General features: G+C 33.9%; 2 protein-coding genes and 1 pseudogene across 2 annotated transcripts; 1 reads left to right on the top strand and 2 right to left on the bottom strand.

Annotated features, from left to right (window-relative positions):
• The first annotated feature begins 3,129 nt into the window (after nucleotides 1-3,129).
• Nucleotides 3,130-4,343, top strand: LOC123908747 (protein PHOSPHATE-INDUCED 1-like). The gene has a single exon (XM_045959468.1). It carries the CDS (start codon nucleotides 3,206-3,208, stop codon nucleotides 4,154-4,156), a length of 951 nt encoding a protein of 316 aa, XP_045815424.1. The 5' UTR covers nucleotides 3,130-3,205; the 3' UTR covers nucleotides 4,157-4,343.
• Nucleotides 4,344-11,666: 7,323 nt separating this feature from the next.
• Nucleotides 11,667-18,388, bottom strand: LOC123904494 (agamous-like MADS-box protein AGL104). The gene is made up of 12 exons (XM_045954153.1): nucleotides 18,204-18,388; nucleotides 16,254-16,307; nucleotides 16,106-16,138; nucleotides 15,923-15,941; nucleotides 14,889-14,950; nucleotides 14,725-14,752; nucleotides 14,542-14,603; nucleotides 14,348-14,447; nucleotides 13,912-13,962; nucleotides 13,537-13,634; nucleotides 12,843-12,943; nucleotides 11,667-11,971 (listed from the first exon to the last, which is right to left on the bottom strand). The coding sequence occupies exons 1-12, from the start codon at nucleotides 18,386-18,388 to the stop codon at nucleotides 11,667-11,669; spliced, it is 1,098 nt and encodes a 365-aa protein (XP_045810109.1).
• A 1,096-nt stretch (nucleotides 18,389-19,484) lies between these two features.
• On the bottom strand, nucleotides 19,485-23,970 carry LOC123909581 (annotated as a pseudogene).
• Between the last annotated feature and the right edge of the window lie 1,236 nt (nucleotides 23,971-25,206).

A 25,206-nucleotide genomic window follows, 5' to 3' on the forward strand; every position in this document is an offset into this window, starting at 1 on the left:
ATCAACACATGTTCCAACTGATCAAGAAGTGTACTCTTGCTAAAGATGCTTGAGAAATCTTGAAAACCACTCATGAAGGAACTACCAAAGTAAAGATCTCAAGACTTCAGATGCTGACTAGAAAGTTTGAAAATCTCTCAATGAAAATCTCTTATTTGAATAAGCACTTATATGAATAAGCAATAAAAACGCTACTGCGGGTGTAAACTGGGTTCTGGGGGTGAAGCAATAGCAATCTGCAACACCAAGCCCAGCCCGTCTGATTTTCGTCCAAACAAACAAAAAAAGCAAGAATCTAGTGTGGCATATGCAAAGAGGTGTACAATGGACGTCATGGATCTGAGCCTTTTGATTAAATCAAGTGGCTTGAATTTAAAAATCCTAAAACAGATTTCGGCCCTTGGATCCTTTAAAGAAGATCTAACGGACATTTTATAAACTTGGAGGGATCCATTGACGTGCTAACACGTCATCGTCTCCTACCTCTATCTTCTTCAACCTCGCGCAAGAGTGAAGGGAAGGAAGCCATTGAAGCTTCATGAAGCTCTCAGCCCCTAACAACAACTACATCAATTCTTGACCAAAAATTGAAAGTGGATATACCATTTTACTCGAAATTTAACACTGGTTATTAAAATGGTTTTAGATTTTCAAAAGGATGCTTAGTTTTCAAAACACAGTTCAAACTTTAAAAACCCCAAAAAATTGTAAGCTCAGATTTGACTATAATCAAGCAAAACGAACCATCCAAAAGCTTCAGTGGAATTTTAGAAGCATAAAAAAACTGAAACTCACTAGGTTTGAGCCTCGAGTTGGATTAACCACTCCAAGCTTTTTTTTAGCAATTTTGTGATTTGGGTAGGCTTTTCTCGATGCTTTTCTTCGTGTTTTCCTTGTTGGTTTATTGGATGAATAAAAGTGAAGGTTTAGTGGTGTTTGATGATTTTTCGAATTTTGGTCAAATCACTCAAATGGTGAAAAGAGATGAAATTTCTGGTTATTTCTCCGCTCTGATTTCTCTCTAACTATCGCCTCCCTTTGCTCTAAAATGTTGCCTCTACTTATACTAGAAAATTAGGGTTTTTTGGTGAATCAAAAGACAAAATTGAGAGTTAGAGAGATTGTGACATGAGGAGTGTTGATGCAGTGGTTCAGTTTTGCAGTAAAACACAAGAATGACAAAGAGAAAAGGTCAGTGAAGAAAGAGGGCAATATTAGAGCTCAAAGAAGGAGATGAGATGCAAGCAGCAACATCAAAAACGTGCTGCTCTGTTTTTTGTGTTTGTCCTCTTCTTCTTCAATTAATAACCCTAAATTGTTGGCCGGTTACATTGTCCCTTGATGACTTCGATTGCAAAATTCTATATTGGAGCCTTGATAACCAATTGTTGGCTAAATGCAATTTCTATATTAATGTTTATTCATAATTTGAAATACATGTTGAAATGACCCTTGATGCAATTATACCGGGCATTTTTCATAAATTGGATGATGGTAGTGTACTAATGTGCGCCTTGGTAATCTTAGATGTAAAAATTTAATATATGTCTTTGATGACTTGAATGCAAAATTCGATATTTGAGTCTTCATACCCTGAATTGGTGGCTTAAATGCAATTTTATACTTTTTGAGTATGTAGGGTTTATGCATACTATAATTTAGAGAAGAAAGCACTAGATTATGTTGTTCAAAAGGCATAATATCAAGAGCCCTTTCTGCACAAGGTACATCTTATGTTACAATGAAGTGATAAATGTTAATGTACCAACTCTTCAAAGAATGAGAAAGATGTTATTATGTTTTTTTTTACGAATCGAGTTTTGTTTGTTGTTCAAATGTAGAAATCAGTTGCTATTTGCTTGATGGAAGTTGTAACATATAAAAAATAGTAGGAAATATTGCTCATCTATTGTCAATACCACCGGATGCGTTCTTATTTAGTCGACATAAACTATTAGAGGACTCTTTCACTTATTTTCTGAATGTGCATAACATCTTTCTATTCAGAGAGTTAAACAGTGAAACCATTTGTATTGTAAAATGGTTTTATGTGTTTACTGAAACCAATATTGTCTTTTTATGGTTTTAAAAATCCTGGAAACCATTATGCTGGTTAAATGGTTTCAGATAGTTATACACTGAAACCATTTGTATTGTAAAATGATTTTACACTAAATGATTTAATGATTTTAAATACTGAATATTACTGAAACCATAAGTATGGTTTAATGGTTTTGATAGTTTTCTATGTGAAACCAAAATAATTGTCTAATGATTTTGTAATAAAACAAAAACCCAATGATTTCGTCTAATGATTTATGTTAATTGTAATAAATTAAACCATAATTACAGTACATGTTTTAGTATGTAATTTTAAATTAAAATATAACTATATAATCATCCAACACAATTAATTGAAAATAGATTCTTATAATATGTACTTCAAAGGAACAAAAGTTATTATTTAATTGGAAATGGGGGGCGTTAGAAATTTGGGGGATGCGCTAGAAATCTGGAGGAGGAAAAAAAAATTGGGGGGCGCGCTAGAAATTTGGGGGAGGGAAAAAAACTGGGGGGGCTAGTAAGAAATCTACGGGAGAAGAAGGAAAAAAATTGGAATTGAGGGTGCGCTAAGTAAATGGGGGGCGCGCGAGTAATTGGGTAGCATATGGGGGTGCGCAAAGTAAATGGGGGGCGTGCGAGTAATGGGATAACATATGGGGGTGCGTGGAGTAAATGGTGAGTGCGTTGAGTAATTTTCGTTGTTTATGCATAGTGCATAGGAAAGAAGCTTATACACCATAACCACACCCACTAAACAGTACTAATAAAGCCAATGACTTTTTTTTTAAAGTATCATTATCCTTCAAAAGGTCAAATAACATGCAAAAGAAAAAGTAAAGAATTAATCCAAACTTGGCAGGTAGCCGCACAAAACTTGGTTAATACCCATAATTTAGAACGCGTAATCTAGCTGGCACCTCCACCAGTCACTCCACACCCTCCCCCATAATTTGACTTCACCAAGTACCTCTCTTGCCTCTTTCCTTCAACTTTCCTTTCCAATTCATTCTTACTAACCATATATGTATATATATACCTATAACCTCATCTTACCTTTCCATCACCTCACTACACACAACACAACAATTCCCTTCTTCTACTTCTTTGTGTTTTTTTTTTCAATAGTCAATACAAATCCCAAATGGCATCTTTTAACATAAGTCTAATCTTTACACTTTCTCTCACAATTTGTCTACTTGATATGATCTCAGCTAGACAACTCACAGAATCGGATCAACAACTTAAATTTCAATACCACAAAGGCCCTCTCCTAACAGGCAAAATCTCAATCAACCTCATTTGGTATGGAAAATTCAAACCATCCCAAAGAGCCATCATAACTGATTTCATAACTTCCCTCACTTCTCCCAAACTAACAACAACTAAATCACAACCCTCCGTCACCACGTGGTGGAAATCAACCGAGAAATATTACCACCTCACCAACAACAGGAAATCAGTTAATCTCGTTGCTCTGTCTCTTGGTGCTCAAATTCTCGATGACAAATACTCTTTAGGGAAATCTCTCACAACTAACCAAATCCTTAAACTAGCATCGAAAGGACAACAACAAAACGCAATCAACATTGTTCTAACAGCGGCTAATGTAGCAGTTGATGGTTTTTGTTTAAATAGGTGTGGCACCCATGGTTCTTCTTATGGTGCACGCGTAAATGGAAAACGTCATAAATTCGCGTATATTTGGGTTGGGAATTCAGAAACTCAATGTGCTGGTCAATGTGCGTGGCCATTTCACCAACCAATTTATGGTCCACAAAGTGCACCATTGGTTGCACCAAATAACGACGTTGGTCTCGATGGAATGGTCATAAATGTGGCTAGTCTTTTAGCTGGAACCGTAACGAATCCTTTTGGTAATGGATATTTTCAAGGACCCAAAGAAGCTCCTTTGGAAGCTGCTTCGGCTTGTACTGGTATTTATGCTAAAGGGGCATACCCTGGTTATGCTGGCAATCTTTTGATGGACAAAACAACTGGTGCTAGTTACAACGCAGATGGTGTTAATGGAAGGAAATATTTGTTGCCTGCAATTTTTGATCCTAAAACCTTAGCTTGTGCTACGTTGGTGTAAAACAAGAGTGTGCTTTATTTAGTTGTTAGACAACAAGAGATATTCTTTGATTTGTTAATTCAATTAAATTGTTAAACTTTTTTTTTTATTCTTTTTTATCTAAAATTACTGAACTTACCTATTACTCTCTCTGTGAAAATAGCTAGTGTTTTGATCACCAGCTTCACATTCCTATAAAATCAATTTTTCATAATATTGACATGAGAGTGATGATACGTATAGTATTAATTAAATGGTAAAATAAAAATAAATTAGGGGGTGTATTGGATTAGGATTTCAAAGAATTTTAAAAGAATTTTTTATGATAAAAGAATCTTGTGATATTCAATTAAGACTTTTACAAAAGTTAGATAAATAATGCGCTGATAATAAAAACACCGGGTTTTTTTTTTTGACATAAAGGTGCCACCATTTCACTCATAACTAAATAATGAATACAAGTCGGTACATCAATGAAAATATTAGAGGTAGCTAGAGATGGGCCTACCCTTGCAAGAGCATGAGCTACCTCATGCCCGTAACACGAGAGTTTTCAAGATATAGACTAAATAAACGTTTACATTCCTGTAACACATCCCCACCTCCGTTAAAGCAATCCCTTTATTATGGAATTGATCAACAACAGTTTTGGAATCCATAGCAAAATCCATTTTAGTAAACTCAACACGAGAATTTTCAAGATATAGACTAAATAAATGTTTATATTCCTGTAACACATCCTCATCTCTGTTAAAGCAATCCCTTTATTATGGAATTAATCAACATCAGTTTTTGTTGGAACATGATGAAGGAATAAGAGGAAACTTGGTATTGAAGTAAACACATTTGTTAGAACCATGTGTAGTGTGAATTGAAAAAAGGCTCTTTGAGTCCCACATTGGAAAAATCACACCACTTGGTAGTGTTTATATACCACAAGGTGGCAATCCAAGGGTGTGCCCTTGGGGTACCCACTTTTGTAAGAAAGGGAGACCACACACAATGTCGAATATCACACACGCGCGCGCGCGCCGCCGTCCGTCCGACCGGCCGGCTCGGTTCGGGCCGGGCTTGGGCTTGGGTGATATATTAATTTTTTAATACTAAGAAAAAGAAATTTTTGAAATTTAAATTTCTTTTAGTGTGTCCCTTAATTCGCACATGTTAAATGTGCTAAGACCAAGTCTGAACAGATTTTCATCTGTTACACGGTCAAATGACGTGTCCCTATATTTATGCCACGTTTTGAAATTTTGACTGAGCACTAACGGTCAAAAACGTGTGCCTTCAGCTCCTGAAATCTCTCTGATTCCAGCTCCCTACTTGCCTATATATATACCACTTATTTTCTTCAGTTTTCACTCACTTCTTTTTCTCTGCATTCTGAGAAAACTGCTTCTTTCCTTCTCTCTTTTTTCTTCTTCGAAATTATTGTTTTTGTTGTTTCAAAATTTGAACGGTTGTAAACCGTAGAATTGATATTCGTATATCAATTAGAGTGGTTCGAAATTTTCGACCATACTTGGTGTTATTCTGGCCGATACTACAGTGCAGTAGTTTATCGGTATTTTCATTGAAAACGGCTGTTTTATCCTGGGGACTTCGCGGTTGATATACTACAGTGCACTATTTCGAGTAGTTCCGCGAAACGTCTTAAAGAAAGCGACCTAGTACGCGACTCAGCCAATAATAGTTTCGTTGCCAATTTTTTAAAAATCGTTTTCCTGTTTTTATTAAACTCAGTAAACCGTTTTACAACAATTTTAAGACGTTTCGAAAATATCATGGCAAACGAAGAGATTATTGGTAACTCATCTGTCGGTGCTACCGAAAGGCCGTTTAAGTTTGAGGGTAATCATTTCAAACGTTGGCAGCAAAAAATGTTTTTCTTTCTAACTCTCAAAAAGTGTGCCTACGTTTTGAAACAGCCCATTCCTGTGGTTCCTGCTGAAGCTTCGGCTTCTGGAACTAATGAACAGACCGTTAACACCAACGGTGATGCTGTCTCTGCCGAGAAAGATAAAGGCAAGGCCACGGCAGAACAGCTTAAAGAGAAAGCGCTGCAACTAGAAATAGATAGGAAGCTCTGGATTGATAATGATTATGTTTGCAAAAACTATATCATTAATGGATTGGAGGATGATCTGTATGATTATTACAGAACTTATAACACAGCCAGTGATGTGTGGGAGGCTCTGAGTAAGAAGTACGATACTGAGGAAGCTGGAGTGAAGAAGTATGCTGTGAGTAGGTATTTGAAATACCAGATGGTTGATGAGAGGTCGGTGGAAGTGCAGTCACATGAACTGCAAAAGATTGCTCATGAGATAATAACTGAAGGTATGCCTTTACATGAGCAGTTTCAAATTTCTGTTATAATTGATAAGCTGCCCCCTAGTTGGAAGGATTTTAAGAATCAGCTCCGTCATAAGACAAAGGAATTTTCCATTGAGGGTCTGATTACCCGTCTTCGTATAGAAGAAGAATCCCGGAAACAGGATATGAAAGAGGAAGAAAAGATATTGGTTGTTTCTAACACCAATAAAAAGAAATTCGGTGCAGCTCTGAAGCCTACGGGCAAACCTATGAAAAATCAGAATCAGAGCCGCGTACAAAACCGAGTTAAGAATGGTAACCCGGTTAGGGGCCATATTGCTAAGCAACATCAGCAACAACCACCTCCTAGAAATGACGCTGTTGAGCCATTTTACTGCTTCAATTGCTGGAAAACAGGTCATATATCAAAGAAGTGCAGAAATCCAAAGAGGCCTAAACCGGCCAATCTTGCACATATTAATGTGAATGTGGCTGATGAGCCATATGCTGCTATGATCACCGAAATTAATATGGTCGGTGGTACTGATGGATGGTGGATAGATACTGGCGCTACCCGCCATGTCTGTTATGATCGTGCTATGTTTAAAACATACACGAATGCTGAAAATAAGAAGGTGCAGATGGGTAATGCTCACACCTCTGATGTTGCTGGTATTGGAGAGGTTGTTCTGAAGTTCACCTCTGGAAAGACTCTTATCTTGAAGGAAGTCCTTCATGTTCCTGAGATGAAGAAGAATCTTGTTTCTGGTTTCCTCTTAAATAAGGCTGGGTTTAATCAAACTATTGGGGCTGATATGTACACCATCACTAAGAATGGTATTTTTATTGGGAAAGGGTACGCCTCTGATGGCATGTTTAAGCTTAATGTTGATGAAATGATTATTAATAAAATTTCTCCTTCTGTTTACTCTTTGTGTGATTTTAATATTTGGCATTCTAGACTTTGTCATGTTAATAAACGATCTATTTTGAATATTAGTAACTTAGGATTAATTCCTAAACTTAGTTTTAATGACATAGAAAAATGTGAATTTTGTAGTCAAGCTAAAATAACAAAGAGCAAACATAAATCAGTAATACGAGAATCTGAACCAATGGACCTTATACATTCTGATATATGTGAACTAGATGGAACCATGACTAGGAATAACAAACGTTATTTTATCACTTTTATTGATGATTGTTCAGATTATACTTTTGTTTATTTAATGAAAAATAAAAGTGATGCTTTTGACATGTTCAAAATTTTTGTGAAAGAAATAGAAAATCAATTTAATACGAAAATCAAGAGACTTCGTAGTGATAGGGGAACCGAATATAATTCTAGTTTATTTAATGATTTTTATAAACAACACGGAATTATACATGAAACGACTGCACCATATTCCCCTGAAATGAATGGTAAAGCAGAAAGAAAGAATAGAACTCTTACTGAATTAGTAGTTGCTATTATGTTAAATTCTGGTGCCGCTAAACATTGGTGGGGGGAAATAATTTTGACTGTCTGCTTTGTTTTGAATAGAATTCCCAAATCTAAAAGAAGCGAATCTGCTTATGAAATATTAAAGAAAAGACAACCAAACTTGTCTTATTTAAGAACTTGGGGATGTCTAGCCTATGTCCGTAAACCGGACCCGAAGCGAGTTAAACTCGCTAGTAGAGCCTATGAATGTGTATTCATTGGTTACGCAGCAAACAGTAAAGCATATAGGTTCTTCGACCTAAATGAAAAAGTGATCATAGAATCTAATGATGCAGATTTCTATGAAAATAAATTTCCCTTTAAATCAAGAAATAGTGGGGGCACTGAACAGGATAATATTCCTGAGTCGAGTCACTTACCAGTGATACCAAATGCGGATAGCAATGACGAAGTAGAAAATGAACTTCGTAGAAGCAAACGTGTAAGAGTTGCTAAAGACTATGGTCCAGACTATGCGACCTTTACATTGAATGAAGATCCGGCAAATCTTCAAGAAGCCTTGTCATCGATGGATGCAGATCTTTGGCAAGAAGCTATTAATGATGAGATGGATTCTCTAGAATCTAACAAAACATGGCACTTAGTAGACTTACCTCCCGGTTGCAAACCAATTGGTTGCAAATGGATTTTGAAAAAGAAACTAAAACCCGACGGCACGGTTGAAAAATACAAGGCTCGCCTTGTAGCCAAAGGTTTTAGACAAAGAGAAAATATAGATTTCTTCGACACATTTTCACCAGTCACTAGAATAACGTCCATTCGAGTACTTATTTCAATAGCAGCTATTTATAACTTAATTGTACACCAAATGGACGTTAAAACTGCTTTTTTAAATGGTGACTTAGAAGAAGAAATCTATATGGAACAACCCGAAGGGTTTGTTATACATGGACAAGAAACTAAGGTCTGCAAGTTAGATAAATCTCTGTATGGTCTTAAACAAGCTCCGAAACAATGGCATGAAAAGTTTGATAACTTAATGATATTGAATGGGTTCAGACTCAATGAGAGTGACAAATGCATTTACTATAAATGTGATGGCAACATTTGCACTATAATATGTCTCTATGTAGATGACATGTTGATATTTGGCTCAAACCTTTCTGCCATAAATAATGTGAAATCACTGTTGAGTAACAACTTTGATATGAAAGACCTCGGAGAAGCAAGTGTGATTCTTGGAATAAAAATCACTAGGTCTGAGAAGGGGATATCCCTAGATCAATCACATTATGTGGAAAAGATCCTAAAGAAATACGGTTACTTTAACTGTAAACCTGCCTGCACACCTTATGATCCCAGTGTAAAACTGTTTAAGAACACTGGTGATAGCGTAAGACAAACAGAATACGCGAGCATCATTGGTAGTCTTAGGTATGCCACTGATTGTACTAGACCCGACATCGCCTATGTCGTGGGACTCTTGTGTAGGTTTACCAGCAGACCCAGTAATGAGCATTGGCACGCTATTGAGAGAGTCATGAGATACCTGAAAAGGACCATGAATCTCGGATTACACTATCAGAGATTTCCAGCTGTACTTGAAGGGTACAGTGATGCTGATTGGAACACCTTGTCAGATGATTCCAAAGCAACTAGTGGCTTTATATTTAGTATAGCCGGTGGAGCTGTATCATGGAAGTCTAAGAAACAGACCATTTTGGCACAGTCCACTATGGAATCTGAAATGATAGCACTAGCAACTGCTAGTGAAGAAGCAAGCTGGTTGAGATGCTTGTTATCTGAGATTCCCTTATGGGAAAAACCTATGCCTGCTGTCTTGATCCATTGTGATAGTACTGCAGCTATCGCTAAAATTGAGAATCGTTTTTATAACGGTAAAAGACGTCAAATTAGAAGAAAGCACAGCACAGTGAGAGAGCTCATCACTACAGGTGCTGTGAGAGTGGATCATGTACGCACTAATGATAACCTAGCAGATCCTTTGACGAAAGGACTGGCTAGAGAGAAAGTCCAAAATACATCTGTCAAGATGGGACTAATGCCTATGAAGTGAATTACTTATGATGGTAACCCAACCTAAAAGACTGGAGATCCCAAGAATTAGGTTCCAATGGGTAAACAACAAGTTGTGAGTAATATGAGATGAACATGCAAATTAAGAAGCATGAATCCTGAAATGAGAAAGGTTGAGTTAGCAAAACTCTTAATGAAATCTATACTCTATAGGAGTGGAGTACATCAGGAGTACTCTTGATAGAATCACCTATATGAATGTGGAACTGAGGCCGGTTCCTCTGGAGTTTCGGGGCGAATTCCTAGAGCATTCATGAAACTGGGATATACGTGCAGGGCCATTAATGCACGGGCCTTAGAAAACACCTTACGAAAGGTTGTGTGCTGGTTTGAGGAAAATCTGAGATAGAGTTCCAAGACTAAACGTCACTCTTGCTTAATCAGGCTCTTACTGGCTACGTGAAGGTTCCAAGACTTAGCTCACCTTCGCTTATGCACAATCTTACTGAAACGTTTAACGTTATGACTGAAACAACTTTTTTAAATTCAAGTGGGGGATTGTTGGAACATGATGAAGGAATAAGAGGAAACTTGGTATTGAAGTAAACACATTTGTTAGAACCATGTGTAGTGTGAATTGAAAAAAGGCTCTTTGAGTCCCACATTGGAAAAATCACACCACTTGGTAGTGTTTATATACCACAAGGTGGCAATCCAAGGGTGTGCCCTTGGGGTACCCACTTTTGTGGTATATAAACACTACCAAGTGGTGTGATTTTTCCAATGTGGGACTCAAAGAGCCTTTTTTCAATTCACACTACACATGGTTCTAACAAATGTGTTTACTTCAATACCAAGTTTCCTCTTATTCCTTCATCATGTTCCAACAATCCCCCACTTGAATTTAAAAAAGTTGTTTCAGTCATAACGTTAAACGTTTCAGTAAGATTGTGCATAAGCGAAGGTGAGCTAAGTCTTGGAACCTTCACGTAGCCAGTAAGAGCCTGATTAAGCAAGAGTGACGTTTAGTCTTGGAACTCTATCTCAGATTTTCCTCAAACCAGCACACAACCTTTCGTAAGGTGTTTTCTAAGGCCCGTGCATTAATGGCCCTGCACGTATATCCCAGTTTCATGAATGCTCTAGGAATTCGCCCCGAAACTCCAGAGGAACCGGCCTCAGTTCCACATTCATATAGGTGATTCTATCAAGAGTACTCCTGATGTACTCCACTCCTATAGAGTATAGATTTCATTAAGAGTTTTGCTAACTCAACCTTTCTCATTTCAGGATTCATGCTTCTTAATTTGCATGTTCATCTCATATTACTCACAACTTGTTGTTTACCCATTGGAACCTAATTCTTGGGATCTCCAGTCTTTTAGGTTGGGTTACCATCATAAGTAATTCACTTCATAGGCATTAGTCCCATCTTGACAGATGTATTTTGGACTTTCTCTCTAGCCAGTCCTTTCGTCAAAGGATCTGCTAGGTTATCATTAGTGCGTACATGATCCACTCTCACAGCACCTGTAGTGATGAGCTCTCTCACTGTGCTGTGCTTTCTTCTAATTTGACGTCTTTTACCGTTATAAAAACGATTCTCAATTTTAGCGATAGCTGCAGTACTATCACAATGGATCAAGACAGCAGGCATAGGTTTTTCCCATAAGGGAATCTCAGATAACAAGCATCTCAACCAGCTTGCTTCTTCACTAGCAGTTGCTAGTGCTATCATTTCAGATTCCATAGTGGACTGTGCCAAAATGGTCTGTTTCTTAGACTTCCATGATACAAATCCATAGCAAAATCCACATTACCAAGTTGCAGCTCTTGAACCCACCGGATGGCATGCAGAAGACCAAGTGCCTCGCCTAAATCCACATTACAGATTGGTGATTTCCATATAGTCTTCGCGAGCACAAATCTACCTTCATCATCACAGATGCACATATCAATACCAACACGGCTAAGTTGAGACGAGAACGACGCATCAATATTACACTTGTATCTCCCTCTTGCCGGCTTCTCCCACTTGGCTAATATCAACGACAAGTGTATCATGTCGTTCGTTCATGATGTTCAAATTAACAATATCATTATAACGAATACGAATTTTATAAAATCTATCGTTGGATCGAAAGTTTGTATCATATGTATCGAATTTTGAAGAAATTAAAAATCATACAATATGTTATTGAGATCCATCAAAATTAACATATAATTGGATGAATACTACCTACTTATCCTACCAATACCATTGTGGATAGAATATTAATTTCTTGTACTTTTTCCGACTTATATTTATAATATAGTTTTGTGTTAATGAAAAAAATATTTAAATCATCTCCTAAAATATAAACAGGGTAGAAAAATATTATTTGTTGATTTTTTTTTTACTATTCTACTATTTTCGCTCTATTTTTGTAACACAAGGACGATGGTAATTTGGTAAGTATAGTTTCTATATGCACATTATACTTGATTTATCTTACACATACCCAGCTAATATGAAAATTTGTAGCTGGCTAGCTAACATCATATTTGTAACAAAAAATAATTAAAATAAAAAATAAAAAATTGGACTTGGCTTCTTGATCTTGATAGCATATATTTATATTAGTATATGTCATTGAGCATGAAGCTGATGATTAGGTTGTTTACATTGATCATATTGATCTGTTGATTCATTTTTAGGTGGTTCAACTTGAGAGGCAGTGATTGGCATGTTCATTTGTCCATGTGGTATCATATCTTGAATATTGTGATGGTGATGATGATGATGATGATGATCAGTTCCAACCATGTCATGTTGAATATGATGATGTTGATGTTGTTGTTGTTGTTGTTGATGTTGTTGTTGATGATGAGGATATAATGTGTATCCTTGAGGCCATGCTTGAAGGTTACCATCATTTGGGTTTGCCACGTGGCACTCTCCTATTCCTCTTTGGTCAACATTTGAACTCGTCCCTTGTGAAAATGAACCATACACCGTAGAGGACAAATCCCTAAACACATATTTATGCACAAAAATCAAATTTTCAAATTTATATTTTAGTAACAAATTGTAAAATTTTGATCATACTAAGTACTTCTCAGTGCTAGATCGGTCCAACAAATTTAGAAAAACTCTTTTTAAATGTGTGATATAATAATAATAATATAAAAAGTAACTGTCTTATTACAAAAAAAATTATTCGTTTTGCATATATTTTAAAAATAATTATTTTATTGTCCATCAAAATTGTTTCAAGGAATACTTGAATTTGTAAAAGAAAAAAGGAGTTTGAACCATGAAACACATTCAAAACCTCACATTTGTCAATTGAACTATAACCAATAACTATGGATGAAATTGTAACATAATTAATAATAATGCTACTACTTTACTGGATATTTTTAAAAATTGGATGTTTTTTAACTATATATATAAAAATGCAAAATTTGTCAATAATTTTGTCATTTAGCGTAAGAAACTTTAAATTTGGTCTCCAAATTTATTTTTTTTATCTCTAACTTTCATAGTTATTTCAATTTTAGTGATAGTATTTTACAATATAATTAAGTTGTATAAAAAAATCAAAAATTGAGAAATTAAAACCTGAGAGGATCCAAAGGAGCTGATGCATCAAACAAATGGGGATGATTTTGGGTACCATCCTGTAACCAACCTACATTCTCGAATGATGTCGGCATCCCCTGCCATATTTGTTTGCAATTTTAATTAATTATTATAAATAATGAATCTTTACATAAATTTGTATTACCACTTACTATAAAAATAATCATGACACTAGCTACTATCTTTTCCAAGATATATATGACATATACTACTTGACCCAAAAATAAAAAATAAAAAAATATGACATATACTGAATTACTTTATTAAAAATTTCAATTCCAAAAACTAAATTTGCTAAGGATAAAAATTGAAAGCTGATATTAATTTATAAATAGTAGTAGTTTGATTTAATACCTGAATACCAGATGGATCATATGAAGATAGCTGGTTGTTCAATAAAAGTTCCTGCAACCACAAGTAAATTAACATGCATATTTTTTCAAATAATAAATCACATATGTGAGCATATTTCAGTAAAAAATAAAAATAAAAATACATAACATTTGAAAAAGTAAATTTATTAAGCCCAGCCCAAGACCCAATCTAGTGAGCCAAGATCTTTGGGCTTCGATTCCTTATAATAATAATAATAATAATAATAATAATAATAATAATAATAATAATAATAATAATAATAATAATAATAATAATAATAATAAAAATATAAAATAATAAATAATCAACAGATAGTTTTTTTTTCCTTCAAATTTTTCCTTTTTTTGTACATTCAAAAGATAGATTTCTACCAAAAAAGTAAAAATTAGATAGATTAGTCTGATTATTATTAAACCTTTCTCTGCATGACACGTGCCAAGGTTTCTACAACGTTTTTTTCACTTGTTTCGAGCTCCGCCATAGATGTCATCTTTAATGGTTCGGGTTCGTATATCCTGTGATCATTTTTCCAACATTAGAACAATTATAAAAAAAAGGCCAATATTATTACAAAAAATTAATCATCTATTATATTTGTGATTATATAACCTTATCTGCTCCTCTGCCATTTGAAGTTGTTGTTGTAACCTACTAACTTCTTGTTGGAGTTCCTAATTAAGAACACAATTTAAAGATCATGAAAAAAAGTTTAATCTAAAAAAATTAAATATGTTACATAATTAAATCAATTTTGTAGTGAACATAAAAATTGCAAGGTGACATGTTTTTTACCTCAATCTCAGAGTTAATGTCTCCCGGACTTGATTGAAGAAGATTAAACAATATAGAAAAGGACAAAATATACAAGTTTAGTACTAAAATAATTTCATATATCATCCAAAATTCTATTATAAAGTAATTCAAGCAAAGTTCAAAGATTTCACATATTTACGAACTTGGACATATGAAGAGCTATGTCATTTTCACTTCTCAATTGCTGAAGCGTCCTGAGTAAATACTGCATAATACAAAAATAAAATTATAAAGATATTTTTGTTTTTAAGTAAAGTACAATTCTCGTATTTCCTTATGTAGTAGTATATTCAGAAATAATGTAGTTGATTTTATGTTATGCTTTGCTCAACCTTTAGGGCTTACTACTTCTTATCAAGCTGAGCTTTGTGGTGCCATTAGTGCTATAGAAATTGCTTATCAAATGAATTGGCATAATCTGGTCTGGGGTTGGAAACTGACTCTGCATCAGTAGTTCTGGTTGTCAGTAACCCTTCTAGACATGTAACTTGGTCTCTAAGAAACAAATGGAAGAATGCTATGGTGCTTCTTAAGCAGAAAAATTGTATTGTTACACATATTTTCAGAGCGGGAAACTAGGTAGCATATTCTCTTGCAAATTTGGTTTAGCTTTAACCGATACATGTGTAATTATCTTTCATTCATGTGTAATTATCTTGACTATATATATATATATATATATATATATATATATATATATATATATATATATATATATATATATATATATATATATATATACATTGCTTATTGGAATGAAACTCATTTGTTTATTATAGATAGTTTTGTTAAGAATCAACTAGGTTTGTCTAAGTTCGTTTATGCACCTCTTTGTATTTGTTGCCTTATTAATATATTTTAAGATGTCGAGCACTTGGCTAGCATCCTTTTTATTTTAAAAAAAAAAGTACAAGCGCAATTCTCGGTAATTTAATTTGGAGATTTTCTTTTATTTCTAGAAAAAATAAGTAAATTAGGTGAAAAATATTGAAGGGTGAAAAATATTGAAGAAAATACTCTGTACTGTGTTTTCGAGACCGACAAATGAGACTGACAAATATTACTATTATTTTTTTTACTAACAAATTATAGATGATTATTATCAAATTATTATTTTTTGCTCATATTTTCAGTAAATATATAAACTTTTTTATCTAAATATAGTTAGTGAAATTACCTCTTTGTTCTGAATACCCCTGCAAATAAATTAAATAAGAAATAAATTAGTAACAAAAGAACAAACACTAAGTAAACAGTCACTATTATAATAACAGAAACATACTAATTAAAAAAGAATATTAATTAATTTATTGGTCAAAGAGGTGAAATAAAGGAACCCAAAAAAGAATACTGAGTATACCTCCGGTAGGGCAGCTCTGGAAAACTGACAGCACTGCAAGAAACAAATTACTATAAATAATGAAATTAAAAAGCCAAATGTGTTTAGAAGTTTAGAACCACCGTATAATATAGCTCATACAAAATGAAGTTATTTGTTGAGAACATACTTATCTCTTTCATTGTCAGGAAGATTAATGTACCGAGTTAAAACATCCTCTATCCTGTTTACCACAACAATTTGGATATAATTATACATAATGGATTTATACACTCATAATATATACAACAACATTGTAATATACTACGACTAAGAATTTGTCACTCAAAAAAAATATATAAACAAAAAAAAAAAACACAAAGTGATGAATTCTTTGATACATTTTTTTTTTGAATATATATATATATATATATATATATATATATATATATATATATATATATATATATATCAGTATACAGGTTAACAAAAAATATTTATGAATCTTTGGAACTATAAGAATTATCTGTCCCGTGAACTTAACTAAGTTGGCATGATATTGCATTATATATGTAGGCTAACTGGGATTCAAACCTCGGTGATCCCACTTATATACCTCAAAGGTGAAATTTCTATTCACTAGACTACTTACCAACAAAAAATGGAATTATTCACCTCCATCGTGTACTAATGTAGTACTAGTCTATGAAGCACGGATACAAATACGGACACCGGACAAGACACGAACACTGACACGTCGATACCGATAAAAATTTAGAAAAATGAATTATAAGTGTGGTGTCGTAAAAAGTAAGTGGAATTCATTTAAACCACTATATTGAATGATATGGATGTGTATTAAAAAGTTGAGGAGCGTGAGACACCTTATTTGAGGCGTGGTGTGAGCTACAGTATATGGTTAATAAGATATAGTAGAAATTTGGAGATGAAATTTTCAGAAGAGTGCTCTTGTCCGATGACTCGGAGAATGTTGGGTTAGAATACCGTATTTGAGGAGTGCTAGCAACACACTCCAATAACAAACACACTCTAACACACTATCTTTTATTGGTTAAAATTTATATAGGTCCCATAAAAGTTATATGGGTCCACATTTTTTTATGGGACCCATGTGAATTTCAACCAATAAAAGAGAGTGTGTTGGAGTGTGTTTGTTAAAGAGTGTGTTGCTAGCATTATTCTACCGTATTTTTTATCTAAAATTTTTTGTTTATATATAAAATGGAAAATGCTAACTAGTGCTCCCGGGGCACTAGTTAAGGATACTAATTATAGTAAAATTACATTGAAACTTGTGTAGTCAATGTTTGTAAAGTATAAAAAGTGTCATTTCCAATACAAAAATTGCTTTTTTTGTATCCTTAACTAGTGCCCCGGGGGCACTAGTTAGCATGACTCATATAAAATAAGGGTGATGCTAAACAGTGTCCCGACATTTGTTAAGCACACCAAAAAATGAAATAGAAAATAAAATAAATATTGAAAAGATAACTTTTTATAATTTTAAGTATTGAATATACGCATTTCGAGGTAAAATTTTTATTTTTAAATGCTTAACCAGTGCCCGGGGGCACCGTTTAGCATTAAGCAAACAAGCATCTTGTATATATTGGTTTAAAGAAGAATTAAAACCCATAAACATTTTTTAAAAAATTTAAAAAAAACAACCCATAAACAAAGGAAATTCAGAGTCTACTCCGAGAGGTTTTGAAAATTACTATTATCGTCATTTGATTACATTGAAATGCATTTATTTTTGTTCTTTTGTAAAAAATTATTTGATGCTGTTTAGCAATAAATTATGAAAGCCAGCAATGATTTCAAGACAAATTTTCTAGTCAAGATCCTAATCCATAGGACAAACAAGAAGAATACAAATTATAACTTCTAACAAATAAACAAATTATTATCCTACGAGCCACAACCATTGCATCAGAAGCACCAACCAACAATGATCCAGTTGTAATCTCAACTTTGAAAAAAAAAATTGGGCTCAAACTTTGGATATGCAGAACAAACAATCTTAATTTTCACAAAATCTATCAAAAGCAATCTAATAAATTAACCAATAAATGAAATGAAATCCATATATGATGAATATGGTGCAATTAATGCATACCTTTTTTTACCCGAAAAATGACTAAGACGATTTGATGGAGAAAACATTATAAGGGCAATATCAATATCACAAAGAATTGATAACTCATAAGCTTTTTTGATGAGACCATTTCTTCGCTTTGAAAATGTAACTTGTCGATTTGTTGTGTTCTCTATTCTTTTAATCTCAAGTTTAACACGACCCATCTCGAGATAATATAATGTTTACCAACTCTAATTAAATTGTTTGTGTTCATGCAAAAAAAGGAAATCAAGAATCCATAGGAGGAAATCTAAGATGCCCTCTTTTTTTTTTTGAACAATAAAACAAAAACAAAAATTATAAATGGGGACGTACATGCATGAAGAACCTTAAAAGAAGGAACCGTGGGATAGGAGAGAAAGGGAAGGTAATGGTTATAAATGGGTGAGAGGAGAAAAGGGAGGGAGGTGGAGAGATTTATGAGTTTGTAAGGGAAAGGGTCACAGTTGCTTTGGCTCATTAGTTTGTTGATGAATAGAGCATATATAATCGAGTCAAATAAACCATTAGCTTGTAATAAATTTTTTTTTTTTTGGGTTAATTAAATTAAATGAATAGCAGGGTATATTCGTTCCTAGCTATATGATCTATCTAGAGTTGTCAAATGACCAACCCGACTCGGCCAACTCTGGCCCGATGGATCCAATCACATATATTAATGAAGATGTTTTCTCTCCCCACCCCCGTGATTCTTTTATACCCCCAATATTCCGATTTTGCCCTTGCAAAAAACTTCGGTTCGCAGAAATCGAATTTTTTCTAGTACAAATTTTGAGTAAATTTCGGTTTTCAAGGCAAAAAAAAACTTCGGTTTCTATAAACCGAAATTTTTTGCAAGGGTAAAATTGGAAATTCAGGGGGTATAAAAGAATCACGGGGGGTGGGGAGAGAAAACATCATTAATGAACCATATTAGACCGATATGTATGCTTTTATTGGGCTATAAAGTATATTACACTTGTTTTGATGGGAGATTTTTCGCAGCCTTGCCTTACTCACGCTGCTCTCTGAAATTTCAAAAATACCCCCTTGCAAGATAACGAGTGTCGAACAAATGTAAAATTTGGAAAAGAAAAAAAAATTTGCTACTTAAGTAGCGAACTGAGTTCGCACTTAATAAATGAACCTTATAAAAGGGTGTAGGGGAGACAAATATTTGGATCAATAGTGTTTCAGTTGATCCATAGTTTAATTTATTTTCCCATAAACATACTACTAGTACTATATATATGATAATTTATTATAATTTCGCTAACTTTATTAGTATAATATTAGACGTAAAATTTAAAATAAGCTATGCTAGCACAATTGGTTGTTCATACTTAAGTGACAATTCATGTAAACATCATCACTTCCTTCCAAAACCGAGATATTATAATAAGGTAGTTAGCAAAATCCCATTAGTGCAGCATAGCACAATCCTATTTAGTACAGCCGATATCATGCATTAAAGATGTAACAATGCCAAAACCATCGTAAGTACATATAGAGCTAGCTTTTGAGGATGAGATCTAAGCATATTTAACACAAACGACATTAAGCGGTAGCGATTTTAGAAGAGAGACACGCATCTACGGCCTCTCCAACAGTGAGAAAAACCCATTGTTTCCCAATTTTGTCCACAAAGTGTGCAAGCTTGAGCTTATGAATTACGAGCCATCTTGGGTTGACCATAGCTAACTGTAAAAATCATCATATAGCATACATAAGTGTTAGAGCATAAGGGTTTAATATATACTCTCTGAGTCTGAACTTAAAGAATGAAAAGTTATATATGGTAGACTAGCTGAGCTCACTTCTACGCCGCGTGAAAGCAGCCTCTTATGCAATTCCTCTAGTGCTAGAATTCCAGAAGTATCAACATTCATCAAGTCTATTAAACAGAAATTAGGAAGATTGTTGTGATCAGTCATATCAATCAATTTAGAAGTAAAAATCATGAATGAATTCTTAAAAATATATATATAACAATTAAAACTCACTAGTCATGTCCATAACGATGGCTCGGACATTTCCCTTGGAAGTGTCTTGAATGTCATCTTCTTCCACGACCCACTTCAGTATTCTGGAACAAAACAAGTGAAAAAAGTAAGTTCATAATTAAGGGATAATAAATAAATCCCTTTCTAGATCATTTGTTAAGTGCTTGCTTGCCTTTCTTTGACAAAATTGGCATTTGCGAAGCAGAGTGAGCCGGAACTTATGCGGATCACTATGATGCCTGGCGTGCTTGTGGCCATCGGATATTGAGTAACATCACAGAAGGCTTCTGTTCTTGGAACTCTTCCCAGAATTTCCACTCCAGGTCGAATTGATTGTATTAGTATCTTTGCAAATGAGATTGTCACCTGCACATAAAGGGTGGTCAACCTTAGTTACTTACTTTACTGCTTATACATAAGGGTGCTTGCTAGTTATTCTGAAGCCGTCGGTGACTTACTGCAACAAGAAGACCAATCTCTACGGATGCAAACAAGACGCCAACAAAAGCGCCAATACAGGCAAGAAAGTCTAATTTGTCGACCTTCCAGATATAGCGAGCCTCGTTTATATCTATTAATCCAGGAAGTGCAGAGAGGATGATAGCAGCAAGGATTGCCATAGGTGTGTAGTATAAGAGCCTTGCAAATAATTGCAGGAACAAAATCACAGTTAATGCCATCACAATATTTGATACTGCTGTTTGACATCCTGCACTGAAATTAACCGCTGTCCTTGAAAAAGATCCTGCACAAACAAAATGTAAAACAATGTTAGACACACCTCACCTCAAGATTACAGTATTGAATCAAGATATTACATTACTCGTATATATATATATATATATATATATATATATATATATATATATATATATATATATATATTGCAGCTTGTAAGATACTAACTAATAACCTTGATAATGATTAACAAAAGACATTACCAGTTGCGACATAGCATGAAGATAAGGATCCTGCAATGTTCATGATTCCCATTGAGAACATTTCTCTGTTCCCATCAAGTTGGTATGCCTTGATGGAAGCGAAAGATCGACCAACAGCCATTGCTTCCTGAATAAATATTCATATGCCATCAGGGTCGCAACACTCTTCCGAATTATTAAATAGAAACAAACAATAATGAAAATTAGCTAGGCAAGGATTTGTTTAACTTACAGTGAGGGCGATAACTGCACAAACTAATCCGATTTTGGCCGCTTGACCAACATTTTGACCGTGGAATTGTAACTGCTGAACTGAACTCTGATTCAGGCCTCCTTTTACATGCTTTATTATATTAACTCCTTGCTTATCAGCTTTTGTTAAATACACAATTAAAGTTGATAGTATAACTGATAGCAGAGGAGCAATAGCAGGCAACCAGAAAAGTTTTTTCTTTTTCCTAGCCTGAAATGAGATAATAACACATCATATATAACAAATTCACCTGTAACAGGAGATATTAAAGTACTACTCCGGACCGGACTTAAGAATAAGCAAAAAAAACAGTGTGTCTTGTCCAAAGTGAACCAGATACACATGCTTTTTTTGCTTATATTTGGATTCGGAGAGACTAATGATATGTAAATACCAGAATTTTGATAACTTACTATAAAACGGGTAACTAGAAGGAAAATCAAGAAAGAACACCCAAGGACAAAATTCAGAGGGCTCCACTGTCAAAATAGTAAACAAAGAGTAACATCAAATATCAACTAGAAGATCTATACAAAATCAATACTTCAAATTTATGAATAGGAATGAAACTATGGTAAAAGAAAAAACTAAATCAAACTTTATTTGAATATAAATGAATAAACGGTTATTTTGGTCCTTAAATATGTTAAGAGTCCCACATCGGTTGAGAGATGGCCTGACTAAGTGTTTATATACTAGAGACAATCCTCACCTTACAAGCCGGTTTTGTAAGGATGAGTTAGGTCCAATACTCATTTCTAGCAAAAATTGTTCATAAAGAAATGATGAAACCAACTCACTTTTTCTTCAGAAGTAATTTGTTCATGTAATGACTTATAAACAGAAACCAGTACTGATATTGCATCAGTTTTGGTGGTGAAGTGAGTAATCCCCAAAAGACCCTTGAGCTGCTGAAGACCAATAATAAGGGCTGCTCCAGCCATAAATCCAACTAGTGCAGCATGTGAAAGAAAATCCACAAGAAAACCCAATCTGTAAATATTGAAAAATAAATAAACAACATGATTTATAAATTATACTATTAAATATGTTTTTAGTCCCTATAAAATTTACATAAATTTTGTCCAGTTTTATTCCATATTTTACTTTTATTAGAACAAGATACACAGCATTTTTTATGAAGTGTTTTAAATTCGAGAAAATACATATCCAAGATACTATACTTAAAAATTCGTAATTTTGAATGGACTGAAAAAATACAATGAAATTTTCAAGGCAATTAAGAAATAACCTGAAAATACCGAATGCAGCTTGAAAAATTCCAGTAAAGAAGGTGACAGTAAAGACAAAATCTCTATAAGCATGAGGATTAGCAACAGGATCTATGACTTTTGTGACCAATGAAGATAACAGCATAGAAACTACAGCTACAGGTCCAATTGCAATGTCTCTTGAGCTCCCCATGACAGCATAGATAAGAGGAGGAACAATACTGGTATCTGAATGTAAACAAAACCAAGTAAAAACGATTAATTATGCGGATACATTCACGTGAAAGGGAGTTGATCGATTAATTTGAATTGTAAAAATCACATTTGGTGACAAAAACTACAAATCCTAGTTTCAAGTTTGGATCCCCCGAACGAACATACGAAAATATATTTTAAATCTTCAGAATCACTTTTGACTCTTCTAAAAGTGAATTCATACATGCACAATAACATAAAGTCACAAACTTACATAGGCCATATTGAGATCAACTTTTGCCAAACTTGCATATCCTATACTCTGCAACAATCAAGTACACAAAAATATAGAAAATGATGTGAAAAAATCTTGAGAAATATAAATGTTACTGTTTCACATGCATTATTTTGAGAGTTTTTTTTTTTCTTCTCCCGTTGTTTCTAAGAAACCACACATGTATTCGAAAGTCTAGACAGTTAAAAAAATTGTCTTTGTCCAGAAGTATACTTTCAGACGGCATAAAATAATTTATTTATTTTCTTTCAAAAAGTATACTTTCAGACACATGTAGAGACACCAGCAATGGTTTATGAGTATACTATACCTGAGGTATGCAAAGGCTGGCAAGAGTTAAACCAGCTAACAAATCATCTTTAAATTTGGATGCTGTATAATCTTTAAACCAAACAAGGATTGGAAACAAACTCTGCAAGAAAGAGTAAGCATGTCCATAAAAACTTTTTTTCTTAGATGATGATGATGATGATAAACACAAGTTGTTTCCATGAGGCAAAAGGGTTTCTTTCAATGAACTCAATATTTTTTTCCATAATGGTGGTGGATTAGGAGAATCCAAAACCCATTTAGATCTCTCAATTTGACTAGTATTTTCAATATGAAGGACCCTTTGTTCTCTCATAATTTGAAGTGTTTGGGTGAACTCTTGTCACACTAGTACTTAATGTACAATAACTTTATGATCAGAGTTAATAAATACCATCAACATCATTCAATTTGCATTGGGGTCAATTTATGTGTATGATTGATTAATTGGGGTGGTGTGGAAGAGAGCTCTAAATTCTAATAGAAAAAGTGTATGCTAATTGAGGGGTGGTTATGTCACCACATTCATTGGTTAGTGTCAAAAGTTGAAACCATAATAAGATATATAGTATGAACACGTAATACCCCTTTAATATGAGTAGAATATATTCTTGGACAGGGAAAATTTACCTTTTTTGGGTCTTGTTAAATTTCAACTCTAACTTAAATTTTGCATGTATTGGAAGGGAAATTAAAAGCAAATTATATGTGGTTCATCAACCTCTTTAGGATAAGAAAGCAAAATAAAGCAAGTACTTTTTAACAGGGATGCAATAAATACAGTTTTGGTTTATTTTCCTTAGGGTGATCTGCTAAAAAATAAGGGATTGGACCTGACAACTTCTGTTGTACTATGTTTGGTTTTAAAACTGTTCATGGTACTGGACAAACTGGGGGTCAAAGGACAGACAAAACTTGAAATTCTTGTCCTACACAGAACCACGGGACAATTTTTTGTCCTCAGCACAAGTTGTCAAAAATACCAAAATAACATTTGTTCACCAAACATCGTACAACACAAAGTTTGTTCAATACCGTAAACGTTTGTCATGTGTTGTTCTGTATTGTTCTGTCCAGTATTTATATTTTGCAGATCAAACGGACCCTTAATTTCATTACCAAAACTTAATTTCATGATTTTTGTATATATGCACAATTGATCCGGTGCATTGGTTTTACATATATCTGACTCTTTTTTTTCACTTATACATCTTGAGGCTCAATTTTTTAAGTCGTGACAACTGAGATGCATATGTGACAATTTAGCCGATGATGTGAAGTTTTTAAGATAGATTATCATTATGCAACTATTTATCATTTAATCAAAATATACATTAATCAATTATAACAAAAGTAACAAAATTTTATGCTAGCTGACATCCTTTCCATTTTCAATTATTTTATTTCTTTCATTACTATATAGTTTTGGTAATGGAATAAATGAAAATAATTTAAAATAGAGAGGATCCCAACTTATTTTACGCAAGACAATATTAAAATGGATCTTAGTGTAAAAACTGATTTTTATCCAAAGTTAGGTTTTTTCTTTTTTGTTTTGAGACCGAATACCACAAAGTTAGTTGTCACAATTGCATCAAAAAAATTAGTTGTCACATAAATATCTCCCTTGCAAAATGCCTAATGTAGAAAATAGATGTATTAAAATTGTGAATGAAATAAAATGGGGAACAAAAATTGTTTTAACCTAAATTCCCATGAATTTCAAAGTCATAATATTCAGCAGCACATTGTTTTCAGTGTAATTGATGCGTAAT

This window comes from Trifolium pratense, linkage group LG2 (genome assembly GCF_020283565.1).
Source record: "Trifolium pratense cultivar HEN17-A07 linkage group LG2, ARS_RC_1.1, whole genome shotgun sequence".
NCBI lineage: Eukaryota > Viridiplantae > Streptophyta > Magnoliopsida > Fabales > Fabaceae > Trifolium > Trifolium pratense.